At 41.3% G+C, this 25,316-nt stretch overlaps 1 protein-coding gene across 6 annotated transcripts in view; it reads left to right on the forward strand.

Annotated features, from left to right (window-relative positions):
* Positions 1-14,327: 14,327 nt before the first annotated feature.
* The window catches only part of rfc5 (replication factor C (activator 1) 5), a 73,419-nt gene continuing 62,430 nt past the window's right edge, over positions 14,328-25,316 (forward strand). For 3 of the 6 annotated variants that reach the window (XM_069933140.1, XM_069933143.1, XM_069933145.1), the window contains exon 1: positions 15,995-16,085. Coding sequence is in view for 2 of the 6 variants with exons in the window: in XM_069933138.1 (XP_069789239.1) it covers positions 14,375-14,459; positions 15,911-16,085 (260 nt within the window). In the remaining 4 variants the exon portion in view is untranslated. Of the gene's footprint in view, positions 14,460-15,910; positions 16,086-25,316 lie in introns of those variants that run through there. The other 3 variants (XM_069933138.1, XM_069933139.1, XM_069933142.1) reach the window with 3 other exon arrangements.

Consider the following 25,316-nt stretch of genomic DNA (forward strand, 5'->3'; position numbering starts at 1 on the left):
TGTTCCAGTCTATAGTTAATAAAAGACTATCAGTTTCACAACTTGAGGCTTTTGTGCATCACTCAGGATTACCCTTACACATAGATGCCTATTTTAATCTTCAAGGGTGATACAAGCATCAAATGCAGTTTCTAAATTGAAAGGAGAAATTAATTGCTGGATATATTTGGTGCAAGAAGGGGTAATAGAATAGATGTTGTGGCACCTGCATTGCATAAGATGGTGCTCTGAGAAGTGGGTGAGCATTAGTGAAAATGAAAATGCATATCAAAGAGTCACAAAGAAAATAGTTTGAAATATTGAAGATTTTTCATTAACCTTTTTTTTTCCCAACCCTTTATTTTTAAAACAGACGGTAATCCACATTTACAAATGAGCAAATTAGACCATCTGGTGCTTTTCAAAATAAAAACTGAAGCAGATAATCACAATTGTTATTACTGAAGAAACCTCCCTGACATTGTTGGTAAATTAATTGGCTTACCTAACTAGTTGCAGTCAATAGAATAACAATCAAATTTCATGTATTACACCACAAAAGTTCTAAAAAGAAACATTAAATGTACAAAGATTGGAAATTTCACGTTAGATGAAGTTTTGATTAACATTATTTAATGGCTATTTTAGCTGCTTAGTTGTCTTTTCCTAAATGTTAAAGTGGTGTATCATCAGGAATAATATCATCCACAGTATTATAAAGAAACTTACCTTCTTAATTATGAACTACATAAATCAGCACTTATTTATTTAGAGACAGCAATAAATTTTGTGCACCAAATCTAGGTTGAGCATCCTATCTGGACATCCACCCTCCTAACTCTTCCAACCAACCTAGTATAACCATCCCGAAACAATACTCTTCAACCAGGGTGGCTCGGTTGGCATAGCGGACAGCGCAATATCTTTATAGGGCTAGTAATTGGGTCTGGACCGGGGTTCAAATCCTGCGCTGTCTGTGAGCAGTTTGTATGTTCTCCTGGTGTCTGTGTGGGTTTTCTCCAGGGGATCCGGTTTCTTCCCACCGTTCAAAACATACCAGGGGTGTAGATTAATGGGGTGTAAATTGGGCGGCATGGACTCGAGGGCTGCAATGGCCTGTTACCATGCTGTATATATGTATGTATGGGTGCCATTTCAATTCCCAATTAAATTAATCCCTTTTGCAGCTTTTTTTCTGCAAGATATCTGGAATTATTTTTCTACAATTTAAGATTTTATAAAATGTAAGCACTAGCTGTTGCTTGAAGATGGTTAAATACATTTGACCCTGTGGTGATATGTAATTACACCACTAGGTCACCAGGGGTCATCCCGGTGATCTTATACATAAAGCAGTTCAGAGCTAGTCTAGCCTTCCAGGTTGTCTTGCAGAGAGACAAGACCTCTTTCTTAGTGTACATATTAGTTTATTAAAGCTGTCTTATACTCGCACTGCTGGTGTGGTTATTGTCAGTACAGACTCTGAACTGAAGCTTTTTCCCATGTGGTTAACTTCAAGTCAGGCTGCTCAGTATGTCTTTACAACACATTAAAGTACAGTTATAGAGTTCGACAGCACAAAAACAGGCCCTTCAGCCATTTTGTTCAGTCCCATTTGTCTGTGCTCAACCTATATCCATCCAACCTTGACTATCCATATACCTGTAAGGATTAGCCAAGGAGCTGTAAGGTCAGAACTCCTAGTTTCTTCTCTAGCTTTCTATAGGATGCACTGGTAGAAACACCATAATGTAGAAAAGCTGTATTATGGGAAAATATCATAGTTTTGAATCCAAATAAAAATGAAAACCTATTTTATCTAGTATTATATTTCAGTTGTTTTTCACAGCCATTGTTGTACTTATTGGATAGTTTCCTTTATTGGACTTCCTACATTCTAAATTTAGGAAAAATTACCATGACTTTCACCTAAAACAAATCAAGCAATAAAAAACAGCTTCCCACACACAATCATATTCTTGCATAAAAAAATCAATTCAGAAAAATTGCAGGAGTGATTCTGTAGTCACGCACTTCAACTAAATAACAAAGAATGTTGGGTGGGAAGTCAATTACCATGAGTGCTTGATTTTCCATTTAGTAATTTAAATTACTGGATAATTAGGAACTCTACAACTTCATATTACATATTATTGTTGAAGGCACTGCGTTGTCGGTACTTGTTGAAGGCACTGGGGCATTGACACTTGTTGATGGTTTAACAGGCGTAGTCTTCAGGAAGAAATCAATTTTTGACTGGACAGTTTGTTTCTTTTTATTGTGAATTTCTCTGTAGCAAGCAAGAGCATTCTGTATCTGCCTGTCAGCTCTTGCAAATCTCTCTAAATTGACTTCCATTTCTTTTAACATCTATACGCCACTATTAATAGTAGCAAGTGCCTTAGCCAGTTTCTTTGCTGTGAATTTTATTGGTGCATCAGGTATAACTTTTGGTTCCTCTTCTTCACTTTCTTTTTGCTTTCTCCAGTTTGATCACCTCCTCAATGGAAAGTTCTTCAGCCTCAATGCCAACAAGCTGATGAGCATCCTCTTCAACCATTTCCAATTCTAGCTGTTTCCCAAGCTCTAATATCTTGTTATTTATTTCATCAACTGTATAAATTTGACTTCTTGCCTTAGCCTGTATTGTCAGTAAGTTACAACTTCACATTTTTGTATTTGATCTTCCATATCTTTCTATATCAACAATTGGCCCAACTCTTAGTGATAATAATGGAATTCACCAATGCTGACAACTTCACTGCATCACTGATTCGATTCTTATTTTTCAAGATGGTCAAGATCGTCAATTACGAAAGTCCAAACTCGTGCTATAGTCATTACTGGCTTGCTGTCTTCATGCTGAACAAGAATCTTGAGTTTCATCTCCAGAATAATTGCTTTCCTCTTTTTTTTTGACCAAAAGCAAAAGACACACATAGGCTTTTAGTAGACATGATGGGATGCGAAATCACAAAATACAAATACGCCTTCAACACAGTATCAGTTGTTTACACTTACGGCTGTTTACTCGTCTGCCCGATCGCTATAGAGACTGCGCACGTGGTTGAAATGATGCTGTGGCTCACTGCTAATGCCCAGCATCGCGGGGGAGTATCAAACCGCATATTGCATGCACACGAACAGATCGAAATTCAAAATTCGAAGTACGGATTCTACTGAATGCTTTTGTACCATTGTAACTTTTTTAAAAAAGCATTAAGTCAAACCATCGCAAGTCGAGGAGCATCTGTATAGCACTCCCTACAGACAATACTTCCTGCTGACCTTGGAATTAACTAGCAATTTCAAATTATTAACCTAATTCTCCCAACCCCAATGGGTTTATAGATTCCTCCCAAGCAATGTTACAAGGAAGTGGCTGGTGGGAGGTAAATGTCTGAATTGGAGTCTTTTCATTCTTTATCTCACAAAATACTCTGAGCAGTAATGATGATAATGGATTAAATTAAAGACAAAAAGTCCAGCATAACTCCAAAACAACAATGCTGTGCAGATGAAAAATTAATGTAAAAGAATGAGGTTAATATTGTGACAATTTAAAGGCCATCAGGAAATTTGACGGGTGACTTCAAATTTGAATGACGTGGCTTTTCACTTGTTTCACTATGAATGTCAATACAGTAAAACTCCAATAATCTGGCAACCTGATTGTTCATAAACCCTGATTGTTTAGCATTAGGCTTATCGTTTTGTCTGGATATGAGATAGGGGTCCAAAGTGTGGCCGCAGTTGGAGTCGGTCTGAAACTCCAGGGATCAGAAGGTTAGCAGCAGAATAAAAATTCTGCAAACTTATTTATCTCTTCCTTTAAACTCACCAGGTTCAGTGGGAAATATGGGGATATTATACTTTTTGTGGAGATTTTGAAGTTATCCTTGAACTGATTTTTTCTGGTAACACTGCCTCTTGTAGTGAAAGGGCTTGGAGAAGTTTTGAGATTGTTATGTTGTGCATGGAAGTCTGCTGAACATTAGAGCTATCAGCTGATAGTTTCTAATTCAGACCTCACTTCTAGCAATGTTTGCTATGGATAGGATGCTGATATTGATTTGCTTATCCTACCAGTGGATTTGAGGATTTTGGTACAGATGTCATTAACAGGGTAGACTGTGCAAAAAATACTCTCCAAAAGCTATGAAGGAATAGTGGGCTATGTTCATGATAGGGTGCTACTGTGGGTCACATGATGGAGTAGTGGCTGGTTAGGAAAAACCAGCCCTCCACAGAGAAAGCTAAAAAAAGATAGAAAAACAAAGCTGAGAAGTAAAACATTAAAAAGTTTCAAAATAAACTGACTATTAGAAGAGCAAAAGAAAACAAGGAACCCCTGGAGTACAATGGAAAAAAAATCTTTTACGCAGATATAAGCTTTGAACTTTTAAAGAAGTGTAAGGAGTTTAATTTAACAAAATCTTTACTGCGGAGGAAAGGTTACAACTTTGTGTAACAGCATCCAGCAGTTTTGAAGATATTCGTCCCTGGTGGGCAAAATAGACTGTTTTCGGATCCAGAAGAAGCCCATCGTTTTGTGGTCCAATTGCCAAATAAACAACAAGGAGTAAGGAAAATAACAAATGGACTGTTAATGTATATAAATAAGTTTGAATGTTAATAGCTGGATTTTAGATGTTTTTAAAAAAAGGAAAGGAAAAAATGCTTTGTTATATTTTTAAGAATAATATATAGCAATTTCTTTGGGAGTGGGCTAGGGAGGGGGGAGGATCTGTCCACTGCGAAATCTGTTGACATTTGCAGTATATACCGCAACCCACAAAGAAAAGGGAGTTATTGTTGTCTTGCGAGGAGCAAGGGCAACTCATTAAAGGGGGATTTAATGTTGTTTTCTTTACTATTAATCTTTAATCTTTTTATAGTTATTGTTATTTTCTTACTAATTGTGTCATTGTGTATAGTAAAGAATAAGAACAATCTAATGCGTGATTTTCGAAGAAGAGAGATGGGGTTGAAGAGGTGGAATAGAGGTGAAAATGGATTGATAGGATGAATACATTGAAATATATGATAATTAATATTAATGGAATTCACAATCAAATCAAGAGGGAAAAAATTAATTACACTACTTAAAAAGGAAAAAATAGACGAAACATTCATTCAAGAAACACACTTAACAGAGTCAGAACATCTCAAACTGAAGAGAGACTGAGTAAGTCACGTAGTAGCATCATCGTACAATTCAAAAGCCTGTGAGTAGCTATATTAGTGAATAAGAATTTACCAATTAAGATAAAGAAAGTAATACCAGACCCAGTGGGTAGATACGTAATGATGATATGCCAGATTTATTCAGAATCTTGGAACTTGTTGAACATCTATGCACCTAATGAAGATAATCAGGAATTTATGCAGGACATTATTTAAAAGATAGCAGACACCAGGGGCACATTTTACTAGGGGGAGACTTTATTTTAACCTTGACCCATCAATAGATAAAACGGAGAAGTACTACAAAAAAAAAGCAGCCAAATTTACATTAAACTCAATGCATAATATGAAAATAATTGATATATGGAGAAAACAACATCCAAAAGAACAAGTTTATTCATATTATTCAAAAAGGCATAAAACCTATTCTAGGATTGATATGTTCTTTTTGTCAACATAGATTCAAGAGAGAATCTGAAAGACTTTGATCAGACCATTCACCCTTGTTATTGACAATTGCTTTAGAGGATATTCCACTGAAAACATATAGATGGAGGCTAAACCCAATATTGTTAAAAAAGCAAGACTTTTAAGAATACATAGAACAACAAATTAAAATATATTTCAAGACAAATGCAAACTCTGTAACAGACAAATTTATATTATAGGACACAATGAAAGCCTTTATTAGGGGACAAATAATTAATTATATGACCAAGATTAAAAAAGGAGTATGATTGGGAAATAGAGCAGTTGGAAAAAGACATAGTAATTATAGAGAAAGACTTAATGAGAAAAGAAGATATGGAGAAAAAGAGAGAATTGATAGAAAAATATTTAAAATATGATACATTGCAAACCTACCAAGTGGAGAAAAATATTATGAAAACAAATCAAAAATATTATGAATTGGGAGAAAAAATCCTCAGCTGAATCCCCCTCCTGCCGGCGTTAACCTTTTCTTTTACTTGTGCACTCCGCATGCGCAACTCTTCACGCATGCACAGTTGCACACCTCTTCTTGGCTCTGAGAGCCATTTTTGAAGTCTGCCGGTTGGGAGGACACCGCTCCTCTGGGGACTCACCAACATCAGAGATCGATCGCTCCTCTCCACGGTGGCTCTCTGCTCCGACGTGCAGGTGATTTTCCTTCTTCCCTTTTCTCTGTTATTCTTACTTTTTCTCTGTTAGGTGCCATCTTCTGTCTCTTCTCTGTAACTTTATCTTTCTCTTCCTGTATTTTATCTTTATTGAGCTTTGTTTTTTCAAACTTATTTTTTCTTTTCTCTGGAAAGGGCTGGTTCCACTCGACCAGCCACTACTCCATCACGTGACTTCCCCTCTTTTTTTGAGATATTGAAGAAAACCTGATGAGAAAAGCTGTAAATTATGCTTAACTTTTAAAATTTTTGTATTAATTGACAATGATAAATAAAGTATTTAATTATTTACAAAGGACTGGGAAAAATAATACAAATTGCAAAGGCAGGGAGTGTTTTAAATATATAGAGTGAAGTTGGATATATTTGTAGTTATAAACTCAAGTAATATATAATATATCCACATATATTTAGTGTTGTTATTGGTACATTTCTGTTTTTAAAAAAAATATTCGTAGTTTTATTAGTTCAGCTAAAGATGGAGAGAAATATAAAGATATAATCAATGATACAAATGGCGCAAATATGAAAATATCCAACCACAGTTAATATGCTTGAGATCATCAAAACCAATTAACAGATCAGGATTAATCCATCCAAAAAGATCCAAATATCATTTTCTCCTCTTCTAATACAACATGTTTCTTTAGCCCCTCCACTTATCTGGAGTCCTTGGTGAGGGCCATTGGGACTTGTTCATCTCTCACCTGCAGATTTGTCCATGCCCATTTGATTCTGGACCCTAACCACTTGTTCTTCTCTTTGAACAGTTGGCATTGCTGGATACAGCATATCCTCATAACAATATCAATAAATGCTGATTCAGGTGAGATGTTTTGATGCCACTTGCTTATTTCTGGCCTTGTTTGTTTGTTTCCACATAAAGTAATGGTGCCCCAAAGGTGAGTACTTGTGAAAATTTGTTGTTTTGACATGTGGCAACATAACGACATACTTTTGCTTCCTTAAAAGGATCAGTTAATGGACCAGTGAGGGGCTTTGTGGCTGAGGAACTCTCAGGCGGCTGGCTGTCAACATCTCGAGGTGAGGAACCCATGCAGGCTCCAGGCTGCTGGAGAACTGTTGAAGTGGTACCAGGTATTGGAACTGAAGTGTGAGAGGGTGCTGAAGGCACTGAAGGGTTCCTAATCAGGTCGGAGGTTTGGATCTGGAGCTCAAGTTACCAATAGTTTAGAGTGGTCTGTATGGCTTCAGAGGCTGTGGGAGTGCTGGATATGATTGCATGGACACTTGGTGACCCTGGGGGGAACTCTCTTTTGCTTCTCTGCCTCTGACTGGAAGAGGTGCTTCAGGCAATTCCTGCTGATGGTGAATCTGTCTGCCATACTGCAGATTAAAGACAATTTTGTGCAATATTGCACTGTCTTGATAACATGACAATAAAGGAATCTTGAATTCAAATTAAGCTCTTTATTAAAAAAAATGAATGTGGGGCATGCTGCCACAGAGTCGCTTTAATGAATTGGGGTGGTGCATTTAAATAAAGGAAGACTGAACAAGAATGAGAGCGATGCCAATAAAATTTGACAAGAAAGACAGGTGCAGCTGGAGTGACACATGAACACAGCCAAGGACCAAATGCAGTGGTAGATTAACCATTAGGCTGAGCAGAGGGGCCCAGAGGGTAAGGGGGCCTGATCCCTTAGGCGTCAGCACCTATTCAATAAAGGGTAGGTGCCTGGTCTCTACTTAATCCACCTGCGTAGGTGAACCTGACAGTTACTGTGGGCCAGAGTCAGGGTTGCTAGTGTTGCGCCGCTACCAGGTTGACCCATGTGGCGGTTTCTCGGAGCCGGAGGTGGCAGGTTGGTGGCATGAAGATTTGTGGCGTATGGGCGATCCTCCACCTTCCCACCAAACTATTACATTTTCAACATCCAATTCAGTCGGAGAGACATTAAAAATCTAATAGTTTGGTGGGAAGGTGGCAGATCCAGTGTGTATGCTGGATATAACAAGGAAGAGTTTAGGAGACCCTGCCATGAATCCCGATAAGCACGACTCGCCCGGAACCAGGCACCAAACTACCACTTGGGGAATAGATAGTTCAATGCCTACTGCTGGGTGGTGTCATGCTCGTTGGGACTCATGGAGCCTCCTAAACTCTTCCTTGTTATTCCAGCAGACTGGGTCCCAACAAGTCAGTCGCTTTCCATACAAAGGGAACACCATCAATGGCTGCCCTAGATCAGAGATATACAAAAGTGAAATCACCATTGGAAAGCATTGCCGACAATCCAGATGAAAAGTCAAACATGCGACAAGAAGCCAGAGGTCCTGTGAGCAAAATGGAATCTCTGGAGGATGGAATACTTCTCAACGTTTGGGCAACAATTTTGGAGTGATTCCACAAAACCAGTGTGAGATTTTCAGTCTTTGCAGGCCTATACTTCAGACCTCACTCAATAGAGAACTTTGAGCAAGAAGGCATTGCAAAGGCTGGGACATCAGTTTACAAAGAAGAAACGCAAAGGAAGTGAAAAGTTAGTACCAGGATAACAAGATATAATGGAGAAGCACAGGCAACAGATTTTTCACCTCGCCAGAGATGCTTCAAGATTAATGTGTACTTGCCGATCTTAGACAAATTATCAGCAGAGCTTAAAAAATGCACAATTTGGATTTCTTTCTAGTATTTGCCATATTGACGTTGACGCACTTAAAAAGGCAGCAAATGATCTCATACAAGCTTATCTGGATGACACTGACTTAGCCTTTGTGGAAGAGCTCATCCACTTTCAGAAGTACATTGAATAATCTTATGATGTCACTGTCAATGGGATGTATCGCGCTCTGGCAAGAGATCGACTACATGAGTTTATCTGTCCTTAATGATCACTAATTGTTCAAGTGAGCGTTCGTTTTTGGCACTGAAGAGGATTAAAACCTATTTGCACTCAAAAATGAGCAATGAGAAACTTAGTAATCTGCCACTCATGCACATTGAATTAGATTTGCTTTGATCTATTGATTTAAATTATGTTATTGACACTTTTCTAATCCAAAAAACACAATTTTATTTATTACAAATGTAAAGAAAATGAAAAATAAATGATTAATAAATGGGTGATATAATGTTTTTGGCATAGAATAGAAGGGCCAAATGGCCTGTTTTCTGTGCTGTAGTGTTCTATGGTTTAATGATTCTATCATATGGAACAAAAGGTCTGTAATTGATTCATATATCTTGTATTTATGATATTTTATTATGCATGTAGTACTAGTACAACATTATACATAATAGTGTAGTGTAGTCATGCTTCTCTAGTCGCTAAATCAAGGCTCACGCCTTGTGGTTGTGTAAACCGCATTCACTCAATTAGCAGCGGGGTCTCGGGCTCCGCCGGTCCCAATCCTACCTGTCAATCAATGCTCATTTGTAAAAAGTGCATACGAGTCTGAGCCTGAGGTCTGCCTCTTGCTGCAGAGCTTGGCTTATGCATGCTGTTGTGAATCACTGTGTCACATATAATTGTCTGGCCAAGCACACTTGTTGGTCGATTGTACCTGTGGCCCCTCCCCATAGGTGTCTGTATAAAGGTGACTGTACCACAGCCCCTTCCTCAGTGCAGGACAGTCGAACTGTATGGATGTGCCTTTGTTCTCAAGTGAATAAAAGCCTATTGGTTTCTCAACAACAGTCTTTCGAATAATTGATGGTGCATCAATTTTATTCACTTAAAATTTTTTACAATAGAGCAGTCCTTGAAGCCAGAAAAGCTGGAGATCGACCCTCAATCGCCTGAGGCATCCACCAACTTTGAACTCCAGCTGCGTTGTTTAGAAGCATTCCTTCAGGCTTCTTCCACTAGCATGTGATCAGAGAACGATAAACTGCAAGTGCTGCACTCCTGGTTGGGCACCCTGGTGTACTCCATGATCAGAGATGCCACCTCATACCAGGAAGTCATGGACATACTTAAAGGACAGTACCTGTGTAAGATCCACATTGTCTACACCAGACATCTGCAAAGGATTCAACATACTCCAGCTGTGGGAAGAAGTGTCTCTACACCAAGGTAAGTCAAAACCTCTTCCCAGCAGCACTGCATGTGGATCGTGGGGGCCGCCCTCTTAGACACCACCATCACCCAGGGCCAGCAGTGCCATGTGCAATCCGTAGAGCTGGCATCTTGGGCACCATCTTCGAGACACTGCAGCATCATGTGCAGGCTGTGGGGGCCACTATCTTCTGGGTCCAACAATATCACATGTGGGCCCTGGGGGCTGCCATCTTGGCCACCGCCATTTTCTACAAAAGTCATGTGCAGCCACCTGACACTGGCCTCCATCCTCGACCAGGACAGCCCACATCAACTCGCCAGATCGATGGTAGGTATCTAGGATGGACCACATGACGAATTGCTTATTTGATAGCAGGAGCATGGAGAGTTTTATACACCCGACACAATGCAGTGCCTCTCCCTCACAATACTGCTGGTAAACTTGGTATCCAAGTCACATACAGCAGACATCCGGGATTTCTGGGTAGTGACTCTAACGGTGCAGGGTACTGAATATAGAGACTTTAGACTGATGGTAATGTTTCAGCTCTGCGCTGCTGTGCTTTTGGAACTTGATTTTCAGTATCACCTAAAAAGGGTTATGATGGAGTTCAATGGGCCCCATCCAGCCCTCACTGTGTATAACCGGGAATTTTCAAACCGTGCCACCTGCCCTCCTCAACCCCCCCATCATACATGGTCAGCAACCAAAAGCACTCACCATGCACAACCTGCAGGCTCTCCTTACATAAAATTACCACCCCGTCATTATTCGTGAACCTCACCACTGACTGTAAGTCAGTCACCACCAAAGGTTGACAGTACAGTGCTGGGGAAAGGGCCTTCTTCCAGACAGAGGTACAGCGCTTACTCAAGGTGGGGATTATTGAGCCCAAGACCAGCGCAAGTGGAGGTAGTGCAGGATGAGGAAAAGAATAGGATGGTCATCAACGATAGTCAGACCATCAACAGATACACACAATTGGATGCAACCCCCCCCCCCCCCCCCCCCAACACATCGCTGACTTGGTCAACCAAATTTCTCAGTATTGGGTCTTTTCGACCACTGAGCTGGTCTGCATACTACCAGCTCCCTATCTGCCCAGAGGACCACCAGTATACAGCGTTTGAGGAGGATGGACTACTACTTCCTGCGGGTCCTGTTTGATGTCAGGAATGGCGTTTCGGTCTTTCAGCAGGAGATGGACCTCATGGTGGATCAGTACGAGTTGCGGGGCACTTTCCTGTACCTCGATAACCTCACCATCTGTGGCCACACCCTGCAGGACCACGATGCCAATCTCCAGAAATTTCTCAAAACAACCAGGTTCCTTAACCTGACATATAATAATGCCAAGTTCATGTTCCGTACAACCTGTCCGGTCATCCTTGGCTGTGTCATGGAGAATGGCGACCACACCTGGAGCTTCCCCTTCCATTCAGCCTTAAGGCCCTGAAGACGTGCCTTGGGTTCTTTTCTTATTTCCCAATTTTGCAGACACGGGCCGCCCCCTCATCAAGTCCACATCCTTCCCCCTGGCAGCGGAGGCTCGTGCTGCCTTCAATCGCACTTAGGCAGACATCACCAAGATTACATTCCAGGTGGAAAGTGATGCATCAGACTTTGCTTTAATAGCCACCCTTAACCAGACAGGCAGGCCAGTCACATTTTTTTCATGTACTGGGCAGGGCCCCGAGATTCGACACTCCTCAGTCAAGAAAGAGGCCCAAGCCATTGTCAAGGCAGTGTGGTACTGGCCGGTAAGATTCATCCTGCTGCTTTATGAACATGCTGTCGAGTTCATGTTTAATAATCAGCAGTGGGCAAAATAAAAAATGACAAAATACTAAGGTGGAGAATTGAACTGTCCACCTATAATTCTGTACTGGCCAGGGAAACTTAATGAGCCCTGTCCTCTGGGACCTGGGCCAGCGCACAGATTGACCGGCTGCAAAACCTCCACAATGACCTTTGTCACCTTGGAGTTTTCAGGTTTTTTTTCACTTTGTCAAAGCATGCAACCGGCTGTACTCCATCAACAAGATCAGGACCATGACAAAGATCTGCCAGGTCTACGCCAAGTGCAAGAAGCATTTCTACCAGCCAGTCAGGGCACAATTAATTAAAGCCACCCGCCCCTTTGAGTGACTCAGTGTCAATTTTAAAGGACTCCTGCCCTCCACTGACCCCACTGTATATTTTCTTAACATCATTGATGAATACACTCGTCTCCCATTTGCCATCCCCTACTTGGTCATGACTGTGGCCACAGTCATCAAGGCCCTGTGCACCATCTTCACTCTGTTTGGCTTGCCCAGTTATATCCACAGTGACAGGAGGCCTTCCTTTATGAGTGATGAGCTGCGCCAGTACCTGTTGGCCAGGGGCATTACCACGAGCAGGACCACTAGTTACGACCCTCAGAGTAACGGACAAGTGGAGATGGAGAATGCTATGGTTTGGTAGGCAGTCCTCCTAACCTTGCGGTTTAAGGGGCTCCCAATCTCCCGCTGGCAGGAGGTCCTCCCAGAGACACTCCACTCTATCAGGTCCCTACTATGAAGGGCCAGAAATGCCACATCACATGAACATATGTTTTCCTTTCCCAGTGTTACGAACCACGTGTAACGAGCAGACAGTGTTTAATTTTAAAACACTAATTTTACTTCTTTCTCTTAAATTATAATCTTAAACTATCCTTAATACTAAATCTAGCGCAGGTGTACTAGTGCTTGTGTGTGTGCCCAGAATTAATGATTAACAGATGGGAAGACTGTAGTTATGGCCGCTACAGACTCACAAAAAATTCTCTTTGTGTTGCCTTTGAAGAAATGTCTATAACACTCTTGGTTCTTGGTTGTAGGCAAGACTTGAACTGGGCGTCCTCCACAAAGCTTCCAAGACCCTGGCACCGGTCTCTCCAAGTGATCTTCACTGTTAGTCACCATCAAAATGAAGCATTTTGCTTCCCAAAAGACCCTCCTGGCATTGATCATTCACAGAGCATTCACAGAGCATGTTTTGTTCTGAATTCCACAAAAATAGCCAGCTGCAAGAGCTGCTTGAAAAAAATTGTTTTCTCTTCAGTAGTCAGTATGGTTCTTGCAAAATCACAATGTTTTTGCAAATGTATCACATCTGGAACAGACTGTAACAAGCTTTCCCTCAGTTCTTCCAATGTATCAAATTGTCACTGGGCTGTGACTTGTGTGAGATGTTAAATGTTAACTGTGACCATTCAGTTCCTCCTATCTATACTATCCCTTTCAGAGATAATCCCATTTTACTAAAACAGGAGTTCATAATACTGGGAAATCGGCAACAGGGACCACACTACTGGCATGGCTGATGTCCCCAGGGCCCATCCTACTCTGGAAACATGTGAGGAAACATAAGTCTCACTCACTGGTTGAATGAGTCCACCTCCTCCAATATGCCTATTCTAGCATACCCCGATGGACACGAAGGCACTGTTTCTGTCAAGAACTTGGCTCCCTCAGGGGCCCTGGAGACCGCTGCCCACCCCACACCTCTTCACTGTTAAACACATATGATGCACCAGGCCCCTGGTACCCTGCTTCTACCTTCAGGGAGGATACACGGGGCTCATCAATGCCTACACACCAGCACAACATTGATGAGTAATACAGGTGCCCAAGACCATCCAGGAGCCAGTAGCTGCACCACAACCAGTATTACAACGGTCTCAACGGACGACCAGACCGCCTGAAAGAGTGAATTTGTGACTTTTGAATTTGCAACTTTGTAAGTTCCACTTCACCCTGCTGGACCCTTTTTAAAAACAAAGGGTGATGTGGTAAACCACCAAGTTGCATATAATTGTCTGGCTAGGCAGCTATTGGCCAATTGTACCTGTGGCCCCTCCCCACAGGCTCCTGTATAAAGATGATTGTTCCTCAGCCCCATCTTCAGTGCAGGACAGTCGAACAGTATGGATGTGCCTTTGTTCTTATGTGAATAAAAGCTTATTGGTTTCTCAACAACAGTCTTTCAGGTAATTGATGGTGCATCACACGCAGCGCCAGTGTCGCTCACTACAAAGTTGGGGACAACTGATTCAATCGGATGCTCTGCAACAGGAGCGGAGTAAGTGATTACTTTAATTATTTTATTCATGTTTTTTAACTATGAACAACAGAACAGTTTCTGAAATTGTATTGTACCCAGAGTTTAAAAATTGCAATGGTCACTGAATGGTTGAAAGGCAGGGGTATTTCAAGTCAAATTGTGTGTGGTTTGTTGTATAATGTCCAGTGCTGGTGTCCCCATACTTTTGCTGCCCCTGTCCTTCCATTTTCATATAAAGTCGTCATAGATTAAAAGATCCTCCCAAGGAATATTTCTGAGTGGTGGCTGCAGCCTGAAGATGAATCAAATTTACAAACTACTATTGCCCTGTGTCAGTGATGCAGTTGGTGAATGGTTGTGGATTCACTGCCTACCAACAAGGCTGATGTGTCGTGTATGAAGTCGATCTTCTTGCATCATTCATAGCTTCTGACTCTTGTGCAGAAGACCAAGAAACCTCAGTTTCTAATCAATGTTAATCCCCCATGAGCTGTGATGTAGACACTGGGGAGTCAGTGACCAATATGCAATTTACATGGTGTGGGGTGAGAGCTTTATTTCTCGGATTGATGGCCTGGCTGTGGCTGGTATGAGCCAGGGCGAAGGGGGGGGGGGTGATACCCAGCAGAGAGCTGAACAGGGACAAACTGCCCCAAACGCAGCTCTATGTCAGAGCCCAGTGATGAGGTCCCCTCCAGCAGCTGGCACCAAGACACATAGGAAGTAGAAACAGGAGTAGGCCAAAAATGGCCCATCGAGCCTGCTCCGCCATTCAATACGATCATGGCTGATCTAATTTATGAACTAACTCCACCTACCTGCCTTCTCCCCATATCCCCTAATTCCTCACTACCATCCCAATCACTCCCCTCCTCATGCACACCTCTCTGCTGGGCTTTTGCCACCTGGCCCATCAATTCTATCCTTCCTGGTAGAATATGTGAGGGGAGGGCATCAATTGGGGAGGGGGGGTGCAAGGTCAGGAGGGCCTGACTGAAGATCAGCCTAAGGGCATTGGTGTTCGTTCATCAGCCATGACCAAATGGTAAAATGTGTGAACTCATTTACAAGTGTTATGCCTCTCTTTGGCTTGTTCTGTGTTCATTGACGGGTCCTCTTCCAACTGAAGCTGCTTAACCTGTTGAGTACTACCAGCATCAGGGCAGAATTGAACTTGGTGAGGCCCCAAACTAGAAATAAAGCTTGGAGGCCGCTTGTTTAAAAAAAAAAAAAAAAATTGCATACAAAGTATTTTCAAATGATTGCATTTACTGATTGCATATCTATCATTTGGTTGGCTTGATCATATATTATATCATATAATATATTACAAATAATCATATTACAATATAGCATAGCTTCGAAACAATGCTTCAATGTAATTAAAAAAATAATTTTAACATACATTCATATATTTTGAGGCCTCTGCGGATTCTGAGGCTCCTGACCAACATTTTCTGCCTCCGCAGCATCAAGGTGTCGTCTTCTCCTTCACGTGGGGACAAGTCGGTGTCAGCGCCGTTGCCTCCAACTCTCGCGAGAGCTCCGGCTCCACGGGTTTTGGAGGGGCAGCGGCGCCAAACTGTGTTCTGAACTTGTCTCCATGGCGGCTGGGAAAGATTGGAAGAGTCGCAACCTCCCTTGGTAAGAGCGGGGCGGGGGGGCTGGCTGCAGGGGCTCTCGGACGGTCCGCCGCAATGGCTGGCACTGAGCAGGAGGAGCCGCCGGGAGCTGAGCGAGGGCAGGGCGGAAGGGCGCCCTGGAGCCGGCAGGGCTTGGCATGGTGGGCGGGGGGGCCTTCCCGGGAATAAGGCGGAATCACCCGGGCCCGAGGCGTGATGTACTTGCAATGCGGGAGGGAGGGGGTCGTCAGGAGCTCCAGCAGGTTGGTGCCAGCCCTTTCCTCTGCAAAACACGCAAAGCTCGTGTTTTTGTTGAATATTTTATTTATGATTTTCCAGTCTTGAACTCCAACAGTTTCTCCAATGTTCTCAATGTCAATATAGTCAGCATTGACAACAATTTACAGTGATCCATAATGTACAGTTTCTGTACATCCTATCTCCCTTCCACCCCATCCCCCCATTAACATTGAACGTAATAAGCACGCATACACAGGACACTAAAAACATACACAGCAAAGGGTTTGTCACAGCACGGCAGCCGGAGCACAGGCTGCTTCAGTTTCTTGACTTTGCCTGGTCGGGACAAGTTGGACCCACACCCCCCCCCCCCTCCCAAACGGTGGAGGGGTGGGCAGGCGAGGCAGGACAGTGGGGCACAATGTAGTTGTGCTCCCACGAAATTCAAATATGGCTGCCAAACTTTTTTGAAGGTGTCCTATTTTTCCCTTAAATTACAAGTGATTTTTTTTCCAGGGGAACACAGCTTTGCATTTCCATGCTCCAGTGCGTGATGCTCAGGATGCTCGGATTTCCAAGTAACCCCTATTCCCTTCCTTAGCCATTGCTAGTGTGATCATCACAAATTGAATTTGGACAGCATCATCAGACTTGAGATGCCAACAACTTGGAGCGGAGTCTCGAATCTTAGTTCTGGAAACATTGCCTTTGCAACCTGACGGTTTGGAAAAATTCATGGTCTGGCACCATTTGTCTCACCCCTTAGTGCACACATGTTAAACTCAGGCCCGCGGGCCAAATTTGGCCCATGATATAATTATATTTGGCCCGCAAGATCATATCAAATATGCATTAGAGCTGGCCCGCTGGCCGCTGCGCCAGTATGGCGCATGCACAGCTAATACCACAAATCCCAGAATGCTTTGCAAATGCGTTGGCGCCGGCCCGTCAGCCCGCTAATCGCCCCCACCTCCTCTCTTTACTTTCATTAGCATCTGCGACCTGTCGCCTAACTCGCGTAATAAACCCCTTACGAAAAATGGCCAAACGAAAGACAGAAAACAGGACCTTTCAAGACAGGTGGGAGGCAGACTATATGTTCATCATTTTAAAAGACAAACCTCTTTGTCATTGAAGCAAGTTGTTATTTTTTTGACTTGTTGGCTTGTGGGAAAAAAAACATTTCAAAGGAGCTTAAAGGCTATAGAGAAATATTATTTATTGAATATTTTATTTTTCATTTGTTAATGCTTCTTCTGGAAAGAGTTTAATCAAATCTATTATTAAACATTTATTTTAATAAGAAAAAGTTTAACATTACATATGTTGAAAGAAGATAAAACATGCAGATGTTGTTGAAAATTTTCAATAAATATTTACTTTGGCCCACGACTTAGTCCAAGTTTTTAATTTTGGCCCTCTGTGAATTTGAGTTTGACACCCCTGCCGTAGTGGAACAGTTTTAGCTCCAATACTGGGTTGGCCTATGTGTACTTCATGCAGGTGAACAAGGAGCCATGTCCCATTTCATGCAGATGCACAATGAAAATTCACAGCTGATGAGAGGTCTTGTGATAGAGTAGTGGCTGTTAGGGAAAAAAAGATAGAAAAACACCTAATGAAGATAACCAGGAATTTATGCAGAACATGTTTTAAAGATAGCAGACACACAGGGACATATTTTACTAGGGGGAGATTTTAATTTTAACCTTGATCCATCAATAGATAAAACTGGGAAGAGTACTATAAAAAAAATAAGGCAGCTAAATTTACATTAAACTCTGAATGATATAAAGATAATTGATATATGGAGATTATTCATATTATTCAAACAGACATAAAACCTATTTTAGGATTGATATGTTCTTGTTGTCGGCACAGATTCAAGGGAGAGTCCGAAAGGCTGAATATAAGGCAAGACTTATCAGACCTCTCACCCTTGTTATTGACGATTGCTTTAGAGGATATTCTTCCGAAAGCATTTAGATGGAGGCTAACCCCCATATTATTAAAAGGCAAGAATTTCAAGAATACGTAGAACAACAAATTAAAATATATTTCGAGACAAATTCAAATTCTGTAACAGACAAATTTATGGGATGCAATGAAGGCCTTTATTAGGGGACAAATAATTAGTTATATGACCAAGATTAAAAAAGAATATGATTGGGAAATAGAACAGTTGGAAAAAGAGATAGTAATGACAGAGACAGATTGAATGGAAAGAGAATTGACAGAGAAAAAAATTAAAATATGATACATTGGAAACATACAAAGTGGAGAAAAACATTATGAAAACAAAGCAATTATGAATTAGGAGAGAAAACCCACAAAATGTTGGCTTGGCAACTAAACACAGAACAAGCAACAAGGAAGGAGGATAAACAGATCTCATATAAACCCATTAGAGATTAATGGAAATTTTAAAAAAAATTATAAGCAATCGTATCAAACTGGAAATCCAGGGAAGAATGACAAAATAGATGAGTTTTTGTCAAACTTCGAATTACCTCATTACAATGGGAAGATCTAAATAAATTACTAAAGCCCATGACAATTACAGAAATTTTCTTTGGCTTGGCTTCGCGGACGAAGATTAATGGAGGGGTAATGTCCACGTCTGCTGCAGGCTCGTTGTTGACCAACAAGTCCGATGCGGGACAGGCAGGCACGGTTGCAGCGGTTGCAAGGGAAAATTGGTGGGTTGGGGTTGGGTGTTGGGTTTTTCCTCCTTTGTCTTTTGTCAATGAGGTTGGCTCTGCTGTCTTCTTCAAAGGAGGTTGCTGCCCGCCGAACTGAGGCGCCAAGATGCACGGTTGGAGGCGAGATCAGCCCACTGGCAGTGGTCAATGTGGCAGGCACCAAGAGATTTCTTTAAGCAGTCCTTGTCCCTCTTCTTTGGTGCACCTCTGTCTTGGTGGCCAGTGGAGAGCTCGCCATAGAACACGATCTTGGGAAGGCGATGGTCCTCCATTCTGGAGACGTGACCTACCCATTAATGGCATTACCAAATAATAAAGCACCAGGTATTCAATAATCTATCAATTCCACCCCTCTTAGAGGTAATGAAACCGGTGGAAGAGACCCAGAATTTGCCTGACTCATGTAAAATGACAATAATCACAGTAATTCCAAAAACAGGAAAAGACCTGTGGTCAGCGGCTTCATATAGACCAATATCTTTACTAAATACAGATTATAAATTAATTGCCAAATTGCTAGCGAATAGGTTAACAGGTTGTGGACTGAAATTAGTGACGCTAGATCAGACAGGATTTGTTAAAAATAGAAGAGCGGCAAATAATGTCTAAATTTATTAATTTAATCCATACAGCACAAATAAGTAAAGCACCAATTGTGGCAGTGGCTCTTGAAACAGAAAGCTTTTGATAGGGTAGAATGGAATTACCTGTTTAAAGTACTACAGATATTCAAATTAACAGAAAAATTTATTAATCAGATTAGAGTACCGTGTAATGGTCCTGTGGCAAAAGTGGAAACAAATGGATATGTTTCAGACCACTTTAAATTGAGTAGGTCAACAAGACAGGGATGCCCATTATTACCTTCCCTGTTTGCTTTTGGCAGAGCTGATAAGAAAAGAACCTATGATAAAGGAAATAAAAGTAAAAGAGGAAGAATTTAAAATTAGCTTATTTGTGGATGATATTATAGTATATTTAACAGGCCCAGATAAATCAATAAAAAGGTTATATACAAAATTGATAGAATATGGGGCGATATCAAGATACAAGGTTAATCTCCTCTACTTCCTCAGGAGTTTGCGGAGGAGCTTGTTTCCGTGCTGTAAACGGTTATATGGTTATTGATAAAAGTGAAGTGATGCCAATGAACAAAGTTACCTAAGAATCAGGATAGATAATAATTTAAATCATTTGTATAAATTAAATTACCAACCGTTAATAAAGAAAATACAGCAAGACTTAAAGAAACAGAAAGATTTACCACTAACTCTAATAGAGAGAATAAACTGCATCAAGATGAATTATTTCTACGGCTATAATATCTGTTCCAAATGCTTCTGATTCCCTTAACGGGAATTTTAAAAAATAAATTAAATAAATTAAGAATAAAGTTTCTATGGAAGGGTAAAAAATCAAGAGTGGTCTTGGAAAAATTAATATGGCTGTATAAACAAGGAGGATTGCAGCTACCAAATTTCAAAAACCAATTCAGGGCAGCACAGTTAAGATATTTGTCAGATTTTTATCATGTGGGAGAAAAACCGGCTTAGCACAAGATAGAATTATATAAATTAGGAGAAAAGGCCCCTGAATATTTTCTCTATAAATGGAATGAGAAACCGGTGCAATATAACAATCTACCAATACTACATCATATACTAAAAATAGAGAAGAAAATATATCTGGAACGAAAAATGATAAATTATCAAATACCAAAAATGTTACTAACGCAAAACCAATTAATTCCTTTTACAATAGACAATCCATTTTTTAAGGAATGGGCAAGAAAAGGAATTAAAGATAAATATGGAATATCACGTGGTATAATATTTTCATATTATCAGTTGAAAACTTATTTAAAAGAAGTTGGGAACTAGCCTAAGATTACCTGAGAGTAGCTGCTATGGAGACTTAATTACAGACACTGTGATAATAAAAAAATTTGTCACAAACATGTAGAGCAAATTGCAATACAAGGAAAATGATGAAGCAATATATAAACCCAAACAAGGTTGGGAAAAAGATTTAAATATACGAATAAAGAAAAACATGGGAAGAACTATGTGCAGGTACCATGATTAATACAATAAATACTCTGTTTTGTATGATACAATTGGCTACATAGACTATATGTTATACCTCAAAAGTTAAAAGAATGGAATTTAATAATATTGGACAAATGCTTCCATTGTAAACAAGAAATTGGAACAACAATGCACGCAATTTGGACATGTACAAAACTGAAAACTTTTTGGGAGGATTTAAAACTAATATTAAATAGAATTACAAAAAAATAGGATACCAAAAAACACAAAAATCTTCCTGTTAAACAACATGAACGATAAAGAATTGGGTCTAAAATTTGAGTTCAAAAAAAGATTTATTACAATTGCGTTCGCAACAGCAAAAAAGTGCATAATGATAACTTGGAAAACGGAAGTAAAATACACAATGGTACATAGAAATGAACAAGTGTATTCCATTAGAAAAAAATTACCTACAATCTAAAAGACAAATAAATGTGCTCTATTTGAACAAATTTGGGAATTACACATAAAGTATATTAGAAACCGTCAATTTCAGACCTCCATCTCTTGAAGTGATAAGATATAAGTACGAAAATAATTAAACATGAAATATTGAATGACAGCAGAGGCACTTATCCTACGTCTCTGAATTCACCACCTTCATCCACCATCTCTCCGGAAATCAAAACATCGTCACTGACGCACTCTCCAGGCCAGTGGTCAATGCCTTTACCGCGGGCATCTTGATCAGCTCGTGCCCGGCAAGATGACCCTGAAACACACAGCTTCAGGACTGCGGTCACAGGATTGCAGTTCCAGGACCTCCCTCTTGACGCTAATGACATGACTCTCCTCTGTGACGCCTCCATGAGCCAACCCCGGCTGCTGGTCCCCGCCCAATGGAGGAGAACAGTTTTTGACATGATCCACGGTTTGTCTCACCCCTCCATCTGAATTACAGTGCGGTTGGTATCGTCCCGATTTGTCGGAACGCAAGCAAATCACAGAGTGGGCGAAAACCTTCATGGACTGCCAGACTGCAAAGGTCCAGCAACACACCAGGCACCGTCCAGCAGGTTGACGCTCCAACCTGCAGGTTCCAGCATGTCCACCTCGGCATAGCCCCTTTCCAGTCTCCCAAGGGTTGCTCTACCTGCTCACAGTAGTGGACAGGTTCACTTGATGGCCAGAGGCCATCCCCCTCCCACACACCAAGGCTTTCCTCTCCGCCTTCGTCTTCAGTTTTGGCGTCCCAGTGCATAATAATGACTGACCGAGGAGCTCAGTTCATCTCTGCCCTGTGGAACGAGCTCTCCAAACTCCTGGGCACCCAACTGCATCGCACCATGGCCTACCACACTCAGGCCAACGGGCTGGTCAAGCACTTCCATCGTCACCTGAAATCAGCACTTAAGGCATGGCTCGAGAAGCCCAACTGGGTAGACGAACTGCCCTGGGTTCTCCTAGGGATGAGCACAGTGCCTAAGGACGACCTCAAAGCCTCCTCAGCTGAACTAGTCTATGGTGAGACCCTTGGAGTTCCGGACCAGTTCCTTCCTTCAGCACCCAATCAAACTACCGACATCGCAGTTGTCCTTGAGAGGCTGTGAGACAAATTGGGCTCACTTGCACCACAACCACCACCATCACGACAAGGTCAGCCACCTTACAACTACCCTCCAAGACATCCTCCTGCAAGTATGTATTCGTGTGAAGGGACGCGCACAGGACTCCCCTTCAGCGCCCCTATGAGGGACCCTTCAAAGTGCTGCAAAGAAACACATCCACCTTTGCACTTGACATTGGGGGCAAGGAGGAACTGTTCACATTGGACTGTTTGAAACCAGCCCACCTGGATTTGTCACAACCAGTCCAGGTTCCCCCACCGGTACATTGGGGTTGGCCGTCGAGAAGGCAGACTTCTCCTTTGACACAGTGTGAGATCATCAGTGCCGGTTCTTGCGGGGGGCTGGGGAGAGTTGTGTAGCAACGCACATAGTTATAGCGATGAACCGACCCCGTTGTCACGCGCGATCAGTGGGGCAACTGTGACAAAGATGGTGTCTCTTCTGGTCCAGCTTAGTGCAAGTTCCGGAATGCGAGGGGTGGACCAGACACAGGATTAAAGGGTGCAGCGCAGAATTCGAAGTAAAGTAGTTGTGTGACTCAAGCTTTCAGACTGTTGTCTCAGTCTTTTCACTGCACTTGCACACAACTCACAGGAATGAATAAAACAGGCAGGCACCAAATAAAGAGATGGGTGAAGAGAGAAGGGACAGAGGGAGGAGCACAGGCTAACAGGTAAGAGGTTATAGGTGGATGCAGGTGCAATCGTGGAGAAAAAGCAAAGAAGTGATTGGGGCAGGGGGTAGCTCTGAAAGGGAAGGGAAGAGGGTGAGGAGCTGGAGGAAAGAAGACAGATGGATAGGGAAAGAGGGACAGGAGGTAAGAGGATTATCAGAAATTGGAGAAGTCTACATCAATGCCATCTGGTTTGGAGAGTACCCAGATGAAATATAAGGGGTTCCTCCAATTTGTGGTGGCCTTGATTGGACAGTGCATGTGGCCATGGAAAGACATGTTGGTGTGAAATATTCAGGTGCATACCTGTTTTTTGCTCATACCTTGTGGAAGGGCTCATCTGAAACATTGGTTACCCTTTGCTTCCTATGGATGCTGTGTGACTTGCTGAGTTTCTTCAGCATCTGTGTATTACACTTGACTCCTGCATCTGCAGACTTTATTGATGAACTCCATTTTCTCTACACATTGTTATACACTGGTAACCTTTCCTGTTTTCTCTTGGTGCTGATACAGTGTCTCAAACCAACCTGTTGACTTGAACTTTTTACCTCCACTGATGCTGTTTAACCTGCTCCCATTCTTTGAGCATTGTTTTTTTTTCTAGATTGCAGAATCTGTAGTCTCTTTTGTCCCAATGCAATAAATAACAGATATTGAATAAATTAGAGCCCTGGAAAATCTTTTAAGGCCCTATCAAGGATGACACTGGTTGCGGGTGGGAATTTTTTTTAACCAACTCGATGGTAGACATTTTGGACACCTTTTTGGATTCACTATTGAAAGTCTTCATGTGTATTTTACTAATATCTTCAAAACAGTTTTCAGTGCTCTGGTGTGGACTTGGCTCAGGCCACCTCCCAATTTAGCATATCCTTGGAGATGGAGCTATCTTTCATTTATGCACAAGTCCAGGTCAGCAAAGCCATCTTTACCTAGTTTGGATTTCCCCATCCTTCCAAGAGATGCAAAGAATATACCAGGTGAATGCTGTTGAGTCTTTTTTAGTACTTATTTGATGCTCACCAATAAAATGTGAACCAGAATTAGCTAAGAATGCAGACCTGGTCGATCAGCAACTTAGTACTAAGGGTATATCAGGCAAAATTAGTGACTGCTTTTTTTTAGTACATGCTTATAAAGCCCTTTGAGAGAAATGTCATCTGTCACAATGGATCTTGGATAACAAAATGCATTTTCTAATTTCAGCGGAATGTCTGGACAATAACTAGTTTCTCAACACCAACAGAATAAGAGGATATAATGAACACATGGGGATGATGATCCATAAATCAATGGAGCTGAATTTCTTTCCAAGCAACCAGTGTGGCATCATCCACATTCAGAAAATCTTTAATTAGGACATGCTGCACCCTGATCTGAGCTCAGCCTGGTTGTATTGAAAATATAAACTACTTGTACTGTTATCTGAAATTCGAGCAATCTCAAGCAGCTGGCAAAAAGAAAATGAGGAAATAAGTAAATAGACAGGCAGATAAAATATAAAAATAGATGGCTGGACAGGCACATAAATAATTAAATAAATGGATAGAATGAATAAATAAAAGTTTAAAATTATGAAAGTAAATGTTGGTGTAGGTGGGAGAAAATATTCAGCCAGTGGGAGTGCTTTTGTTGTTTTTGCTTGTACTGTAGCGGTTGTTTGAATGAAGTTGTGTACGAATCAAATGGCGTCGTCCAGGTTGAAGAGGTGGTTGACGCCACTGGCTGTTGAGGTGACTTCTTAAAAGTGTCTCCTTATCCCTGCTTAGTAAAAGTCTTTATCTATATTAGTATATTATTAAATATATTAGTAAGACTTTATCTGTAAAATTAGGGGAGAGTTTTTAATTGCCTATAATATTGTTTGTCCTTTTGGGCAGCTCCATGGAGCGGGAGGATGCCGTGACGGTTAAATATTTTCAAAGAATGCCGAAAGAAAATAGAATAAAATTCTTTAAGGTTTACATATTCATGCGA

The sequence above is a fragment of the Narcine bancroftii genome, chromosome 4, assembly GCF_036971445.1.
Source record: "Narcine bancroftii isolate sNarBan1 chromosome 4, sNarBan1.hap1, whole genome shotgun sequence".
Classification (NCBI taxonomy): domain Eukaryota; kingdom Metazoa; phylum Chordata; class Chondrichthyes; order Torpediniformes; family Narcinidae; genus Narcine; species Narcine bancroftii.